Genomic DNA, 17,432 nt, shown 5'->3' on the forward strand with positions numbered 1-17,432 from the left:
CCTGTGCCCCCATGTTTTAGATTCCTCAGCCAGTGTTTACCCTGTCAAGCCTCTTCAGAAAATCTATATTTTACTTAGATCATCTCTCATTCTTCTAAAGTCCAAACAGTATAGGCCCAATTTAGTCAATCTCTCCTCATGGCACAACTCTCCTCCAAGGAACCAATCTCATGAATATTCAGCAGCTTGTAAATAAACCATCAATGGTGAAAACTGGGTGAAGAATTAGCACTTTAGAGTGAGTGCCTGGTTGTGTGATGTAATCTACTACCAATTAAGGTATATCCTTCCTTAGATCTAGAGATGAAAACTGTGCGCCATGGTCCAGTTGTGATCTCATTAAAGCCCTATACAATTGTAGCAAAACCTTTTTATTCCTATATTCCAAACTCCTTGCAATTAAAAGCCAATATGCCATTTGCCTTCCTAATTGCTTCCTGCATCCGCATGTTACATTTATGTGCTCCACAAATTAGTACACCAAAGCCTCCCTGTACATAAATGTCAAAAGTGTCATTCCTTTTAAAAAATATTTGGCTTTTCTCCTATACTTTTACTTTTCTATCGTGCCAAATTGAATAATCACATACTTTCCCACATTATACTCCAGCAGCCATCTCTTGCCCACTCACTTAACCTGTTCATATCTCTTTGCAGCCTCTTTAAATGTCTTCCTCATAGCTTACATTCCTGCCTAGCTTTGTATAGTCTGCAAACTTGAATATATTACTCGCAATCGTTTCGTCCAAGTTATTAATACGGATTGTTAGACTCCAGCATTGTTCCTTGCAGCCTTCGACTATTTAGTGTGCCAACTGGAAAACAGCCCGTTTATCCTTGCTCTCCTGTTATGCCTCCTGTTAACCAATCCTCTATGTATGCTAATATTAACCCTGATTCCATGAGCCCATACTCAGCATATTAACCTTTCCTGTGGCACCTTATACAAATCCACGTTTACTACATCAACTGATTCTCATTACTCAACCTAGCTAGTTACAACCTTTTAAAAAAAAAAAAATCCAATAAATTTGTAAAACACAATTTCCCTTCCGTAAGACCATGTCGACTTTGTCTGACTGCACTTTGATTTTCTAAGTGCATTGCTAAGGCTTTCTTAATGCCCCCAGACTTGAATGATGCACTCCAGTATTTTCCTGTCCACTGATGTCAGGCTGAGCGGCCTGTATACATATCCGCATCTGCTCTCTCCCTACTTCCTTGAACAGCAGAGTTTTGCATTTGCTGACTTCCAATCAACTGGATTCTGCTGCTGCAGACTGAATCCCAGGATTGGGGCCCAGGACAAGTGGTGGATAGGGGTTGACCCACCCTGGATGGAGCTCCGGACTGACCCCACCCCCTGGATGGAACTCCGGACTGACTCCCCCTCCCCCGGCTGGAACTCCGGACTGACCCCCACCCCCTGGATGGCGCTCCGGACTGACCCTCAAGCTCCGCTTTTTTGGAAATTGCGAAGATTGATGACATAATATACCAGAAAGCCGCAGAATGGTTCCGGGTTACCCGGAAGCTGGGGGAGGGTTTCCGGTTCAACCGGAAGCGGTCTCCATGGCGATGGGCGGCTCGGGGCTCCTGTTGCCCTGGCTGCTGCCGGGTGAGTGTCTGCCGCCTATTTGGCCGCCGCCTGCGCAGCTGATTTTGGTCTCCAGACTGACCAGTGGCCGGAGCGGGGAGCTGGGCCGGTACCGCATCCCCCACCCCGCACTCCGGCCCCTGACTAACTCAGAACTGTACGAAGTCTTACAACACCAGGTTAAAGACAACAGCTTTGTTTCGATGTCACTAGCTTTCGGAGCGCTGCTCCTTCCTCAGGTGAGGAATTAGCCTTCACCTGGTCCTTCACCTGAGGGAGGAGCAGCACTCCGAAAGCTAGTGACATCGAAACAAACCTGTTGGACTTTAACCTGGTGTTGTAAGACTTCGTACTGTGCTCACCCCAGTCCAACGCCAACATCTCCACATCATAACTCAGAACTGACCCGGGGACTTTCCTGCTCAGTCTGCGTTAAGTCCACACTGGGCAGCAGCTGCTTGGAGTTCTCTGCCTCGGAGGCTGGTACGGGAATTGAACCGTGCTGCTGGCCTGCCTTGGTCTGCTTTCAAAACCAGCGATTTAACCCTGTGCTAAACCAGCCCCTACTTCTTTTGGTGAATGTTGTAACTCCTCAACCTTTTGGATAATAACAGATTTTATTTTTGCTTCATTTACAGTTTTTATCGTCTCCGCTGGTAAAATGAAAATTGTGGAAGAGCCAAACACTTACGGGTAAATAAATACCAAGCATGGCGCAACTTATAGGTGCAGGGCAGCGCGCAGGGAACCTTTATTTGTCTTTATTTCCTCCCTGACTCAGTACCCCGGTGCCCTCTTTCTAATGATATTGAAAAGTGACAAATCCCCCAAGACCAAGTAGTTTCCACCCTAGGGTTTTAAAGGTGGTAGGTGAGAACATTGCAGAAGCCCAATGAGTGCCACACAATTGCCAATGCCCCCCCCCCCAATAAAAAGAAATTCAATTGCATTACTACAGTTGAACCCCCCCTCCCAAAAATGAAATTCAATTACATTACTACAGTTGAACCCCCCCCCAACAAAATGAAATTCAATTGCATTACTACAGTTGAACCCCCCCTCCCAAAAATGAAATTCAATTGCATTACTACAGTTGACCCCCCCCCCCCAAACAAAATGAAATTCAATTGCATTACTACAGTTGAACCCCCCCCGCCCAAAAATGAAATTCAATTGCATTACTACAGTTGAACCCCCCCGCCCAAAAATGAAATTCAATTGCATTACTACAGTTGAACCCCCCCGCCCAAAAATGAAATTCAATTGCATTACTACAGTTGACACCCCCCCTCCCAAAAATGAAATTCAATTACATTACTACAGTTGAACCCCCCCCAACAAAATGAAATTCAATTGCATTACTACAGTTGAACCCCCCCTCCCAAAAATGAAATTCAATTGCATTACTACAGTTGACCCCCCCCCCCAAACAAAATGAAATTCAATTGCATTACTACAGTTGAACCCCCCCGCCCAAAAATGAAATTCAATTGCATTACTACAGTTGAACCCCCCCGCCCAAAAATGAAATTCAATTGCATTACTACAGTTGACACCCCCCCCCCCCCCAAAAAACCATCCTGGGGAGCTACCATCGACTGAACTGGTCCAACGATATACGAGCAGGTCAAAGACTGGGAATTCTGAGAATAACTCTCAGCCTCAAAACCTGTCAACCATCGACAAGGCAAAATACTCTGCACTTTCCCGGAAAAGTGTATCTCCAACAACATTCCAGAAGCTTCACACCATCCATAACAAAGCAGCCTGCTTGGTCAGTCCCTCAGTAAACAAACTTTACTTCCTCCACTGCCAACAGTGATTGACAGCAGTGCTTATGATATCCAAGATGCACTGCAACAACTCGTCAAGGCTCCTTCCAAATTCACAACCTCATCACCTTGAAGGACAACGGCAGCAGATGCTTTGGAACACCACCACCTGCAATTTCCCCTCCAAGTCACACATCGACCAGACTTGGAACTTTATCACTGTCCCTTCGTCAAAATCATGGGACTCATCCTAACCACATTTGTACGTACTTCTGAAGGCAAATTAGGGATGGGCAACAAAGGCTGGCTTGCCAGCGGTGCTCATATCCATAGAATTTACAGTGCAGGAGGAAATTCGGCCCATTGAGTCTGAACCGCCCCTTGGAAAGCCTCCACCCTATCCCTACCTAACCTTTTGGGCAGTAAGGAGCAATTTATCATGATCAATCCACCTAACCTGCACCGTTGGACTATGGGAGGAAACCAACGCAGATACGGGGAGGAAGTGCAAACTCCACAGTCACCCGAGGCCAGAAATGGTCCCGGGCGCTGTGAGGCAGCAGTGCTAACCACTGTGCCGCCCCTGAAAAACATTTTAAAAACCCAATAATCTTCTAAAGTTGTGCATGTCAGCCTGCTACCTAAGAAAGGAAAGTAGGGAATTATAGACCAGTTAGCCTAACATCTATTATGTGGTAATTACTGGTGTCTATAATTAAGGAGTAACTGAAAAGCTTAAATTCTCAGGTGATCAAGAAAACCAATGATTTGTAAATGTCTGATTTCTCTTTCTCTGAAGAGGTGACTAAAGGAGTGGATAGGGGAAATGTCTGTGGATTTTGTTTATATGTTCTTCCCAATAAACACTTAGCTAAAGTTGCAACTCATAAAATTGAAGATTATTTACCCCATTAGGAAATCAGCCGAGTGGCAGGAGACAAATTAAGGATAATTACTCTTAATTGGCAAGGTGACGAGTGGCATCCTGCGAAGATGTGTTGTCTCAACTATCCACACTATTTATTAACAAATTAAATTAGATAACGGGATAGAAAGTCATGTATCGAAGTTTGCCGATGACACAGGTGATATTTGTCAGCATTGTAGATGGAAGCATTACGTTAGGTAATGGCAGAATAAGTGACTGAGCAATTTTGTGGCAAATGGATTTCAATGTAAGCAAAAGTGGCATCATCATTTTGGACCTATAAAGTATAGAGCGGGTATTTTCTAAATGGCAAAGTTAGAAAGTGAAGGCCCAATTAGGTTTGAGTACACATCATTTTACGTGATGAATGGGTATAGAAAATATTCAAGAATGGAATGTTGGGCTTTATATCGAGAGGATTAGAATACAAGGGGTAGAAACCAAGTTCCAGCTCTAGTTAAACTGCACCTGAACTATTGTGAGCAATTACGAGCATCACACCATAGGAAAGATTTATTGGCCCTGGAGGAAGCGCATCATAGATTTACCAGAATGATTACTGGACTTCAAGAGTAAGATTACAAGGAGAGATTACACAAACTAGTGTTGGATTCTTTGGAATTTAGAATATTAAGGGGTGATTTTAATAAAGTTTGAGATATTAAGGGGAACATATATTAAATAGAAAGAAACTGGGGGCGTGTGGTATAGGGGATCATAGTCTTACGAATTAGAGGCAAGCCTTTCAGAAGTGAATTTAGGAAATACACAAAGTGCGCACCCTTTTCCCAAATTGGCCATTGATGCTAGGTCAATTGTTAAATCTAAATCTGGGTTTGATAGATTTTTGTTAGCCAGAGGTATTAAGGAAAAAAGCAGATGGACAGAGTTAAGTCACAGATCAGCCAATCTCATTGAGCAGTAACAGAATAGGCTTGATGAGTTGAATGGTCTACTCCTGTTCCTATGTCACTGAGCTGGTGCTCTCATCTCCACACAATATTTCCAGTGATGATTCCAATGTGAGTGAGTTAGCCTGAGTACTGAAGCACGGAGGCAAGTTGTTCTGTTTTGGATTGGCTAATTATGCACAGACCCTGGATGAAGCCTAGGACTCCGGAAATGACTTCTGATCTATCAGGAGTATGAGGCCGTTGTAATTTATGATCCCGGGGCACATAGCAAGGAGGGAATCAGCTTCACCCTGCCCCATCACCCAATGTTTCCTGTAAGCTGTACAGCAATTAGACGAAACACTGCTCAGGTCACACACAAGTTGGCCCCTTTAATTTACCATGAATGCCTGCTGTGCAAAAAAAAAATTAAAGGGCCACTCACTTGATAAAACATCCAAATGGTCCAAAAACTAATTAGAGAGAATATTGTCCTCAAGTCCTAGGTATCTTGAAGGCCAGTGTTGTTAGAAGCCTAGGATATGGGCCTTTCTCTGCCAGAATATACCTGAGACACGTGCAGCGAGAAAATTATATCTGACCCCCTGCTCCACCGAACAATTAAATCTATTTCTTTTTCAGGCTAAATAATCCTTTCCTGTCCCAAGTGAACAGACTTCAACCAAAAATCAGACCCGCTGCAATTTCAGGTAAAGAATATGGATGGGAGGCTCCCCTCCCACACATGTTTTCTGACCCTGCCTGCCTTGGGACAATTGGGTATGTGACTGATTCTGATCATGCCTGGACAGTGCAACTCTGCCCAGGGGAAGGGCTAATGGATGTGACTCCATCTGGGGAGGGGTGCTGATCAGAGCATGATTCTGCCTGGGATGGTACTCTGCCCAGATGTCTGGTAAATATGTGACCCCAAGAGGGGTTGGGATTCTGTCTCCACCCAGGGGAGGTGCTGTGTTTCAGATGCCACAGCGGGTGGGGGAGCTGAGTTTCACACTCCAGGGCTGAGGTTATGACTTCACCCATGAAAGGGACTGAGACTCTGTCTAAGGGTGGGGCTGATGGGTGACTGTGCCCAGGGGAAAGGCTGAGATAGTGACTTCAATTAGAAGACGGGTTGGTGAGAGAATGGCAGTTTTGGTGTCTGGTACACAAAGTCAGCAATTTGCTGTGCTTTTTTATTCTAGGCCCTGCTCATCTGCACAAACTTGCTGGGAAATGCTTCAGTATGACGGAGTCTGCGTGAGTATCAATTTTACTGATTGCAGTAACTATAAACTGTGCTAGGGGTCTGGTACATTTTATTGGCATTTTGTATGAAATATTTTTAAGGGAAACTGCAACACTGTAATTGAGGGATGGCTTCAGGCAATTCTGAAAGGTGCGGTCGCACAGTGGTTAGCACTGTTGTTCACAGCTCCAGGGTCCCAGGTATGATTCCGGCTTTGGTCACTGTGTGGAGTCTGCATGTTCTCCCTGTGTCTGCGTGGGTTTCCTCCAAGTTCTCTGGTTTCCTCCCACAAGTCCTGAAAGAAGCGCTGTTAGGTAATTTGGACATTCTGAATTATCCCTCTTGTGTATCTGAACAGGCGCCGGAGTGTGGCGACTAGGGGCCTTTCTCAGTAACTTCATTGCAGTGTTAATGTAAGCCTACTTGTGACAATAAAGATTTATTATTATTAAGGCAAGACTCTTAAACTATCACCCATCTCTTTAAGTAAATAAAACTTTTTGAACTGAAGGTTGTTTCTTAGAAGGTTAAGAGGATATTTGAAAGGTGTCCAAAATCATGAAGGATTTGAATGGAGTAAATAAATGTGTAATTGTTTCCAAGGGCAGGAGTGTGGTTACCAGGGAACACAGATTTAAGGTGATTGACAACAGAACCAGAAATGAAATTAAAATAAATATTTTTGTGCAGCTAGTTATAATGTATTGCTTGGAAAGGTGATGAAGGCAGATTCTCAGTTTTCTGTGTTTCAGGCAGTTGCTATCCAGTTTTCTACTTGGCCCGACTCAGCATACTCTGACTTTATTTGTTAGTCTATCATGTGGTACCTCGTCAAAGGCCTTTTGGAAATCTTGTTTTACTTCATCCACACCCCCATTTTCTACTCTGTGCTTTTTAAGAAGAAAATGTTATTGGGCTATAGGGAAATAGCAGGGACCTCTAGCAGGAAATCAATCAGTGAGGTTTGGGAGACTCCCAAATTTCAGGTTCCCCACAACAGCCTGACTGACCCAGTGTATTGGAACACCTCAAATGTAACACTATTGGAAAAAGGAGAGACAGAAACCAGGAAACTTGCTACAGAGGGAGTGCAGCGAAGGTTTACCAGACTGATTCCTGGGATGGTGGGACTGACACATGAGAAGGGATTGAGTCGGTTAGGATTATATTCGCTGGAGTTCAGAAGAACGAGGAGGGGTCTCATAGAAACCTGTAAAATTCTAACAGGACTAGAGAGGGTAGATGCAAGGAGGAGGTTCTCGATGGTGGCGGTGTCCAGAATCAGGTGTCATAGCCGGAGGATACAGGGTACACTATTTAGGACGGAGATGAGAAGAACACTTCACCCAGAGTAGTGAACCTGTGGAATTTGTTACCACAGGAAGTAGTTGAGGTCAAAATATTGCTTTCAAAAAGCAGTTAGATATAGCACTTGGGGCGAGGGAGATCAAAGGATATGGGGGGGGGGGGGGGGGGGGGGCGGAAAAGGTAGGATTAAGCTATTGAGTTGGATGATTAGCTATGATCATAATGGCGGAGCAGGCTCGAAGGGATGAATGGCCTCCTCCTATTTTCTATGTTTCTATAGGCCAGTTCGTCTAACATGTCATTGGAAAAATACTAGAATCTGTTAAGGAGGGACTAACAGGACTTCCGGTGGCGGCGGGCGGGAGGTAGCCGTACAATGGAGGGCTCCCGTTCGGGAACGGCATTTTCGGGGCTTTAAGCCCAGTCCCAGGGTCCACAGTGGCGGCAAAAGCAGGGAGAAGGCACAGAGGTGGCAGAGGGAAGAAAAATGTCGAGGGTGAGCAAAAGAACGTCCGTCAGGAAAACAGCTGAAGGTCTGTCGGGGAGTGGGACGGTCACCGCGGGGTCACCAAGGAAAATGGAGGCTGGAGCACCAGTGGAGGCCGCATTGCTTACGGCTGAAGAAATAACTAAGGTGATGGCTGCGGAATTTGAAAGGCAATTTACAAAATACATGGAGACAATGAGGAAGATGAGAGAGGTTTTGAGTGTGCTGGTGGAGGAGGCGATTTCCCCAGTGACGAAGGCGGTGGCGAGCGCAGTGGCGGAGGTGCGAGAGCAAGGGGAGGCGCTGAAGGAAGTGGAGGAGACGGTATTGCAGCATGGTGATCAACTTGCCTCGATGGGGAAGGTGATGGACATTAACAAGGATCTGTGAGGAAAAATGGAAGACCTGGAAAACAGATCCAGGCGACAGAATTTGAGGATTGTGGGGCTGCCCGAAGGAGTTGAAGGACCGAGGCCGACTGAGTATTTTGCCGCGATGCTGGCGAAACTATTGGGGGAGGGAGAGGATCCCTCCCGATATGAACTGGATCGGGCTCATCGGTCGTGGAGGCCTGTACCAAAGGCGAGTGAGCCGCCAAGGGTAGTGACTCTGTGCTTCCCTAGGTACAGTGTGAAGGAGAAGGTCCTGAGCTGGGCCAAGCAGAAGCGGGTGGTGCAGTGGGCTGGAGCTGGTATACGTGTATACCAGGACTTTACGGTGAGCTGGCGAGGAGGCGGGCTGCCTTCAACCGGGTGAAGAGAGCACTGTACATTAGCAAGGCGCAGTGCGACATTGTATATGCAGCGAAGCTGAGGGTGACTTACAAGCTCAGGGACTTTTATTTTGGAATGGCGGAAGCAGCGGAGGAGTTTGCGAAGGCAGAAGGACTGTTGCAGAACTGAGAAATTGAGAAATGGCCATGTGCCGATGTAACCTCATGACTGTATTTTCTTCTTTTTTGTTTCACTGTGTGTGGGTGTATGGGCTGAAGGTTGGGCCGAAACTCATTCGGGTTTAGAAGATGAGAGGTGATCTATTTGAAAAGTAAAAGATTCTGAGGGAGCTTGACCGGGTAAATGCAGAGAGAATATTTCCCCTTGGGGGTGTGGCGAGAGAGAATCTAGGTGACACCATTTAAAAATGGAATCTCCCATTTAAGACAGATGAGATTTTTTTCTCCCAGAGGGTTGTTATCTTCTGGATTTTTTTCCACAGAGAGCAATGGAGACTTGGTCATCAAACATATTCAAGGTTGAGTTAGACAGATTTTTGATAAAGAGAGCTGAGGGTTATAAGAGATAGGAGAGTGGACTTAAAGCCAGAATATGATCAAATGGCAGAGCAGGCTCATTGAGCCATATGGCCTACTCCTATTTCTCATGATCTCATGGACCAATTGGATAGCTCTTTAAAAGAGCTGATACAAGCACAATGGCAATTGGCCTTCCACACTGTCTAATCCTATTTTTACATGCTGTCTCTTTTTTCACAGGTACAAGTATGAGTTCTGTCCCTTCCACAATATCACACAACATGAGCAGACATTCCGCTGGAATGCATACAGTGGGATCCTGGGGTACGTATATCATTGGGAGTTGGGTGGAAAGGTGGTTGCAACGGGAGGAAAAGAGATGGAGGGGGGTTTTGGAGAGAGATGGCTATGGAAAGAGGTGTGGGGGGGTTGTTGAGAGGGAAAGTGATAGTGGCCTGCAGAAAGAGGATGCAGGGGATGGTTTATTTCTGGGATGTGGAAAGTACTTGTCCCAATTCACAGGTTGGATATTTTAAGTGCTTTTCTGGAGTAACATTTGTCTGTGATCTGGTGGAAATTGAGCTTTATTGCAGTTTGTGTTTGTTCAAAAGAAAAGCAGCATTGTAATTGGTGGCTATCCACAACTCTTCTGGTGATGTGATTCTCCCTGTGGTACACTTGAGTCCATGTAAGATTGGGAAGACTGATTACCCCAGATGTTTTGTGACAAAAGCAACAGAATATGATGGACGTGCTGAAAATTGTCAAAGGCTTTGAACTCATTGGACCCTAAGAAACCTTTCTACTCTGTATATCCACAAGGGGTCATATTTACTAGGACAGCTTTCAAAATTCTGGAATTTCTTTTACTAAAAGGACAGCGTGTCTGTGGGATAGATTACTGGCTTATTGTGAGGAGAGAATAGTGTAACAAGAGACTTTAATGGGCTTCACAAAAATAAAACAGACATGTTTATCATCAGCAAATCGGTTCAAGATTATTAGAAATGCATGAAGGGCCAAGGATTGGAAGCTTGATAAGACTTGGGGAAATGGAAGGATACAAAATTAGAGTAGCATTTGAATTCTACTAACCATCCGTTATTTGGTTTGTCCTCTTCTATGGAAGATCGAGTGTTGATAAGAGATTGGGGTAAGGATAGAAATGGGATAAATCTTTATGGTGCAGATTGCTTTTAGACCTAACCTGAGGAACAATACTGGAGTGTATCAGGATTAAGGGAGGATGAATGAGAATCGAATCTGACAGATTTTGTTCTACAGAATATGGCAGGAATGGGAGATTGAGAACAACACGTTTGTGGGAATGTGGATGAAGGAAGGAGATTCCTGTGGCACCAAAAACAGACAGACCAAGGTACATGTTCCTTGTTTTCCTGTGCCTGAGGTGTTAACATATCAGCAGCACCTCTGCCATTCTTGCTGTGTAAACCCAGACAATGTTTTACCAGGTTGTTCCTCTGCAAGAGGCAGTCACCTGCATGGATTACTGGGGCATAATCAGGAATTGGTATCCAACTGATTTTCACCCCCCAAACTAAAAACAAACCCTTCCTCTTGCCTCATATCAGTTAACAAGAGACAGCATAAATAGGATCTGGGCTGCATGGTGATGCATTTATGAACTGAGCCATTTGGAGCGCGATTATTTGTTTTTCACCAAGCTGCTCAAAAGATGATTCCAGTCTGTGTTACAGTCTTACTGACCCAGATAATGGATCACTCTAGCAAATTGTGAACCATTTAATACACATGTGAAACTCAGCTCTCTTTTTCACAGGTCCTTCTAAAATGTGGACTCAGCCACAAACTGGTTCACGTATCCGAGCCCGACACTTGTATCTACTCTGTGAGCTTCGAGACACCGTTGGTTTGCCACTCCCATTCCTTACTTGGTGAGTAAGGAAAATACGGCCATTTGCACATGGCTGAGTCAGGTGAAGGAGTATTGCTCTCCCACAATAGCAACTCCTATGGAGCTGAATGACTTTGCTGCTAAGCCACATACTGAAGGCCTGGAACTAAACTGGGGTTTGCAGGGTTGGAAAGTGATGCTTTGGGAGAAGAGGGTTTTTTTTGGAGGTGGTGAAGTTTGAGTGGGAGGGGATACGCGTGTGTGGTGTGGGGAAAGGTCTGCAGATGATGTGTGGGGAAGGGGATTATACTGTTTGTGCTCAGATTTATTTATTTCTGCAGTTTACCCAAATCTTAAGAAAGAGCTGCAGAATCGATGGGACCAGGTGGAACAATCACTCTACGATGACTTAATTACTCAGCAAGTAAGTACTGTGTTTGATAAAATCGGAATCCGGGCCACTGAGAAGCTGAATAAGTCCCTTGTTGAGAAAGCGTTGTACATGTCACTAAACAAACTTGGGGACAATGCAGCCACTGACTAATGTTGTTTATGCTCTGTGTATTTCAGGGCTATAGGAAGTTGCTACGAGTAATATTTGAAGATGCGGGTTACTTAAAAACCATTGGGGAACAACAGGCTCAACAGGAGCCAGAGGAACAGAACCACTCACAGGAGACTATGGGCAGGTGCAATGAGGTAAAGTGAGGGAACGGTTGAGCAGCCTATATTTTACCCGCGTTTCATGTCCGTCTCTCTTGTATCCATTCAATGCAAGATATAAAGGAGAAAATGGTAGAGTTTCAGGACGAGTCAATCGAGGATCTACCATTCAGTTTAATGTAACTTATTCTGTTCATTGTTTGTCTCCTATTCCAATTCAGGAGCGAAATAAATTCTCGGCAGAAATCCAGAGGCTAAAGGATTTACTGACCCACCACAACATCTCCTTCACAATACCGACTGGTCAGTATTCTTTTAACTCTTTACAAAGTCTTCCCCTCCCCAAAAGTGTTGTCTTCTGGTTGGGTTCAGTTCCAGGCAGCTATGTGACCAATGTGTTTGTAATTGAGCCGATCAAGCTGACTGCCTGGACTCGGGCCAGACTAGGCTTCTTGGCCAGTGCCCTTAATGGGGACTGGCTGCTGGGTATTGCTGTTATTGTTTGCTGAGGTTTGTGAACATTGCTGGGCAAATGTATAAGGGGCGGCTGTCTCCACCCATCCATTTAGATTCTCTCCATAGTCACATCACACTGATCCTATCAACCCTTTAGTGTGTTCTCGCCATCATGCAATTGGTAATCGAGCTATTCAAGCCAGAGTGTCCCACACTCACCGTAGGCTTTATTACTTCTCTCCCTTTCTTATAAAACCTACATTGCCTCTCCATGTTTCTTCAGTCATCTTTTCTGAATGTACCAGGGCAAGGAATTTCAAAGAGGATTTGGGGGGTGGGGGGCTCGGCAGCACCGGAAAGCAAAGGTTATCGGAAAGTTAAGAGGGATGAAGAGTTTTGCTTTGAGTGCAAGTATCGTTGTCTAAATAACATTTCTTGTTCCCTCAGTGAGTGAAGAAATCCCCAGATTAACTGGACACCAAACTCCGAGGAGCCAACAGCTGCGAGGAGACCTGGGGCTCCGTGATGATGCAGTGTGATCAGTACCCACCAGACAGACAGTCTGGTCTTCCAGATTGTTTGCTCTCCCCAGGAAAAGGAAAGCTCCAGAGACATTCCTCAATCAGCTGCTGCTTGTGAAAATCTTGCTTATTTTAAATGTGGGACTCGGTCTGTAAAAGTCCCACTCCATTCTGACTAGGAATTGATTGTGTTTCAATTCAGGAACTTCACTTAAAAAGTTGAATATGTCCAGTTTGTTTCTAAATTTCCAAATGTAAAACATTATTCCTAGCTCAGAAATATAAAGAGGACCAATATTGACAACCCAAGTGATGCTGAAAATCCACCAGAGGTGGAAAAAGTTTTTGGAATGAAAGAAATGATGGGCAGGGGGAGGGACGGTGTGCGAGCTCCAGCCAGACACCATGGAAGAGCTGGTCAGAAGTGGGGGAAGGACCTACTTGGTCTTCATTTTTCAAAATTTAGAGTACCCAATTATTTTTTTCCAATTAAGGGGCAATTTAGTGTGGCCAATCCACTTAACCTGCACATCTTTGGATTGTGGGGGTGAAACCAATGCAGACACGGGAGAAAGTGCAAACTCCACACAGACAGTGACCCGGGGCCGGGATCGAACCCGGGTCCTCGGCGCAGTAGGCAACAGTGCTAGCCACAGCTACTCGGTCTTCAAAGTTAAACAAAATACAACTTTAATTTTGCTTTAACCTTGCACTTGGCAACACATTGGTTGTTTCTGTAACCTTTAGTCATCAACGATTAAAAGTTACTTTAATGGTGTTATTAACAGGAGGAGAGTGCACAAGGTCCAAAACACTGCAGCTAGCATGTTTTGGATTGTTTTTGTAAATGGAGTTCTCATCTTTGTCCAGACTTAGCAGCTACAGCTTCAGACCTGGAAGACTGCCAGTAAAAAAGAATCAGAAGTCAGTTATTGACAGTACCTGCAAGTACAGATTTGATTTAACATTCACCATTTCTTTGGCACATTGACTATAATTTGGCTGCTTGTTTGCTTTGGGGGAAAGTATTTTATTGAAATGTGCAGCTTGGGATCTAACTAACAATACCTCCAATTTGATCATCTTTTAAAATATAATTTTTAAAAATCCACTGTTTATTATGTGACCTTTGGGCAGCCGTGTTTTAAAAAAAAAAAGAAATCAGAACTGTGGGTAAGAAAACTAGTACACCTGTGGAACACTCGATTCACCCTCTGTCTGTACGAAGGGATAAACAAAGTTAAAAATTCAGTGTGTTCTTTGTAATGGATGGAAAACGGTCCCATTGGTTAGCCTTCAATAGCCACTTCCTGCAAAAGGACTGGCGTCCTAACCACATTAAAAAATGCTTAGTTATGTATGCATACAATACGCAGTAATAAAGCGGACATCTGATCCAGATTGTGCACCCCACGTCAGGAGCAACACCACTAAATACATTCCCTACAAATGTTTGAGAGAAATTCTTGTGGGTTGTTTGTCAGTCAGAACAGATACTGCTGCTACATTCTGCTTTCTAGGCTTACTAGAAAAACTACAAAGTGCCCCAAAAGTCTGTGAAGATCAAGTGTAGGCACAAAGTGGATTTTTTGACTAATTTCAAAAGAATCGGGAGGTAGATCATTGAATTGAAGACATTACGAACTGGACTCCAAGCTCCACAAAATTAAGATACTTTTTTTCCAGCAGCAAATGAACAGCCAAATTGGAGTACATTTGCTGATTTTACCAACATGGAGATGCGTTGACCAGTGAACTCAAGAACCCTGCCAAAGCAATGATGACGTAAATTAAAATCAAATGAATTTCCTACTCTTGACTGACAATTGATTTTTTTTTAAGCCAGTCAGCCAAGAAGCTGCATGAATGTCTTTCCCGCTCTCAATTAGTCAGGTTTTAAAAATTAACCATTGATTAAACTGATGTTTGCCAAACGAGAGCTGGAGCTGACAGCAGAACAGTGATGGAACAGCAGCAGGAACAGGAAAGACAAAGCTGCTCCTCCAGTCAGATTCTGTATTTCCTATGCTGGATTAATGCATATTCTTCGGTTTGTTCTGGTGATTTGCTTGCCAAGCTATTTTTCTGGTGCTATTGGTTCATCTCTCCCTCCTGACAATTACTCTGGCCATTTCTGCACTGGACAATTTGTGACATCATCCAGGAGGCCAAAGGAAAGCAAAAGAAAATGAGAGAACAGATGGTAGTCTGCTGGTAATGAGGGCAAAGCAAGACTGGCAGAGCTGATGCTCAGCCTTTTGTCTGCAGCACAAGTCACTCCTTGGGAATTGAAACTTTGCTTCTAGTGATATGGAGTTATCTTGAACAATGTGAATAAGTCTGAAGGGAGTTTAGGCAACAGCAATGAATGGGGCTGTCCCCTCTTCTCCCTTTCTCTTTAACAATGCAAACTGTGCACGGAGAGCGTCTTTCTTTTCTACAATAAAAAATTAGTCAATCTATAAAATAAAACTGGAAAGGTTATCTTCCAATCTAATCTGGGTTGCAGGTATTGATTTTCCCCCCAAATATGAATTTATTTTCATCATTTATATATGGTGCAACATGCAGAACATGTTAATATTGAGGCAGTCAAATGTTATTGGCTGCAGTGTCATAAATAATCAATCTGATATTTGCCTGTCAAATTAACAGTATTGCACAATGCTGTTTAAATAAAATTGATATCTGGTTTATTAGTTTAAAAAATTCATTTACATGATATGGGCATCGCTGGCTAGGCCAGCATTTATTTCCCATCCCTAGCTGCCCTTAAGGTGGTGTTGGAGAGCTACAATTCCTCCTGAGATGTAGGTACACCCACAGTGCTGTTAGGGAGGGAGTTCCAGCATTTTGATCAAACGACAGTGAAGGAATGGCGATATATTTCCAAGTCAAGGTGTTGAATGATTTGGAAGGAAAGCTCCAAGTGACAGTGGTGTTCCCAGGTATCTGCTGCCCTTGCCCTTCTAGATGGTAGTGGTTGCAGGTTGGGAAGGTGTTGCCTACGGAGCCTTGGTGAGTTCCTGCAGTTCATTTTGTAGATGGTATACATTGCTGCCACTGTGGGTCAGTGGTGGGGGGATTGAAGCAGGCTGCTTTGTCCTGGATGGTGTTGAGCTTCTTCACTGTTGTTGGAACTGCACTCCTCCAGGCAAGCAGAGTATTCCAACACACTCCTGACTTGTGCCTTGTAGATGGAGGACAGGCTTTGGGGAGTCAGGAGATGATGTACTCGCTGTAGGATTCCTAGCCTTTGGCCTGCTCTTATAGCCACAGTATTTATATGGCAAGTCCAGTTTCAAGTCAGTGGTCTCCCCAAGGACTTTGACAGGGAATTCAGCAATGGTATTGCCATTGAATTTCATGGGGTGATTGTGAAGATTCCCTCTTGTTGCAGATGGCCATTGCCTGGCACAAATATTACTTACTTGTCTGCCAAGCCTGGATATTGTCCTGGTCTTGTTGCATTTGGACATGGACTGCTCCAGTATCTGAGGAGTTGTGAATGATGCTAAACATTGTACAACCATGTACCCACTTCTGACCTCATGAAAGGTCCTTATTTATGAAGCAGCTGAAGATGGTTGGGCCTACAACATTGCCCTGAGGAATTCCTGCAGTGATGTCCTGGAGTTGTGATGGTTGATGCCCGATCACCAGAACAAACTTGTCCCACCTATTTGTCCCGATAACCCATATGACCCTCTCCCTTACGGATGGGGCTCATTAATTTAGCTGCTACCCACAGCATCTGATCCTGATTAGGCCCTGTGCTCGTCTCGGGTAGCTCCAGTCATGCAGTGATCCAGGTTAAAGAGCTGGAAGTGGATAGCAAATTATCGCAATGTGATTAATCACAACCAATCAGTATTGCAGAACCAGCACCAGAATGTTCCAAAAGAAAGTGAATGCTTTGCAGGTTCGATTTTTCTCTCAAAGCTTTGTCCGGCTATCAAATGATACTCTGACCCCTATTGCCATCACCCTCTGCTCATTTGGGTGGGAAGGCACAGCATCACCGCACAGCCACACAAATCAGTAGTTGTAAAGCAGAAAGGAGAGTTGCTTCCTCCCAGCCCAACATAGACAAAACCCAAATTACTGCCTCAGGTGTGACAGGAAATTAAACTGAATCAGTGGGAGAGAAATAGAGCTCAATGTTTCAGCCACACTTTAATTGTGCAATACATTTATTCCAGGACTGTTGGTAGGTCTAGAGAAGAACCCTGCCCTCAATCCAAGCTTTCATCTGGTTTCTCCACCTATGTCCCTCAGCATCAAATTCTTGACCCAGCTCATTTAGATGAGTCAGTATTGAATGTGTGCTTTTCTTTGTATGGTAGGTTTGGTAACGCCAGATTAACTACAAAAAATATTAAACTGCATTTCTGACCTATGAGACTGGGGTGGAAGAACCTACATTCTGC

At 44.3% G+C, this 17,432-nt stretch overlaps 2 protein-coding genes across 6 annotated transcripts in view; one reads left to right on the plus strand and one right to left on the minus strand.

Moving 5' to 3' along the window:
* The window catches only part of unkl (unk like zinc finger), a 262,287-nt gene that overhangs the window by 1,381 nt on the left and 243,474 nt on the right, over nt 1-17,432 (minus strand). The window lies entirely within an intron of this gene.
* Nucleotides 1,530-15,711, plus strand: gnptg (N-acetylglucosamine-1-phosphate transferase subunit gamma). Of its 2 annotated transcripts, none has more exons than XM_072481218.1 (11): nt 1,530-1,618; nt 2,236-2,290; nt 5,833-5,900; nt 6,396-6,450; nt 9,727-9,810; nt 10,771-10,864; nt 11,288-11,402; nt 11,704-11,786; nt 11,933-12,061; nt 12,247-12,328; nt 12,929-15,711. In XM_072481218.1, exons 1-11 carry the CDS (start codon nt 1,573-1,575, stop codon nt 13,018-13,020), a joined length of 903 nt encoding a protein of 300 aa, XP_072337319.1. In that variant the 5' UTR covers nt 1,530-1,572; the 3' UTR covers nt 13,021-15,711. The 2 variants fall into 2 exon arrangements, with proteins under 2 accessions (XP_072337319.1, XP_072337320.1); XM_072481219.1 differs by lacking the exon at nt 1,530-1,618 and adding an exon at nt 2,058-2,080.

This window comes from Scyliorhinus torazame, chromosome 17, assembly GCF_047496885.1.
Source record: "Scyliorhinus torazame isolate Kashiwa2021f chromosome 17, sScyTor2.1, whole genome shotgun sequence".
Classification (NCBI taxonomy): Eukaryota; Metazoa; Chordata; class Chondrichthyes; order Carcharhiniformes; family Scyliorhinidae; genus Scyliorhinus; species Scyliorhinus torazame.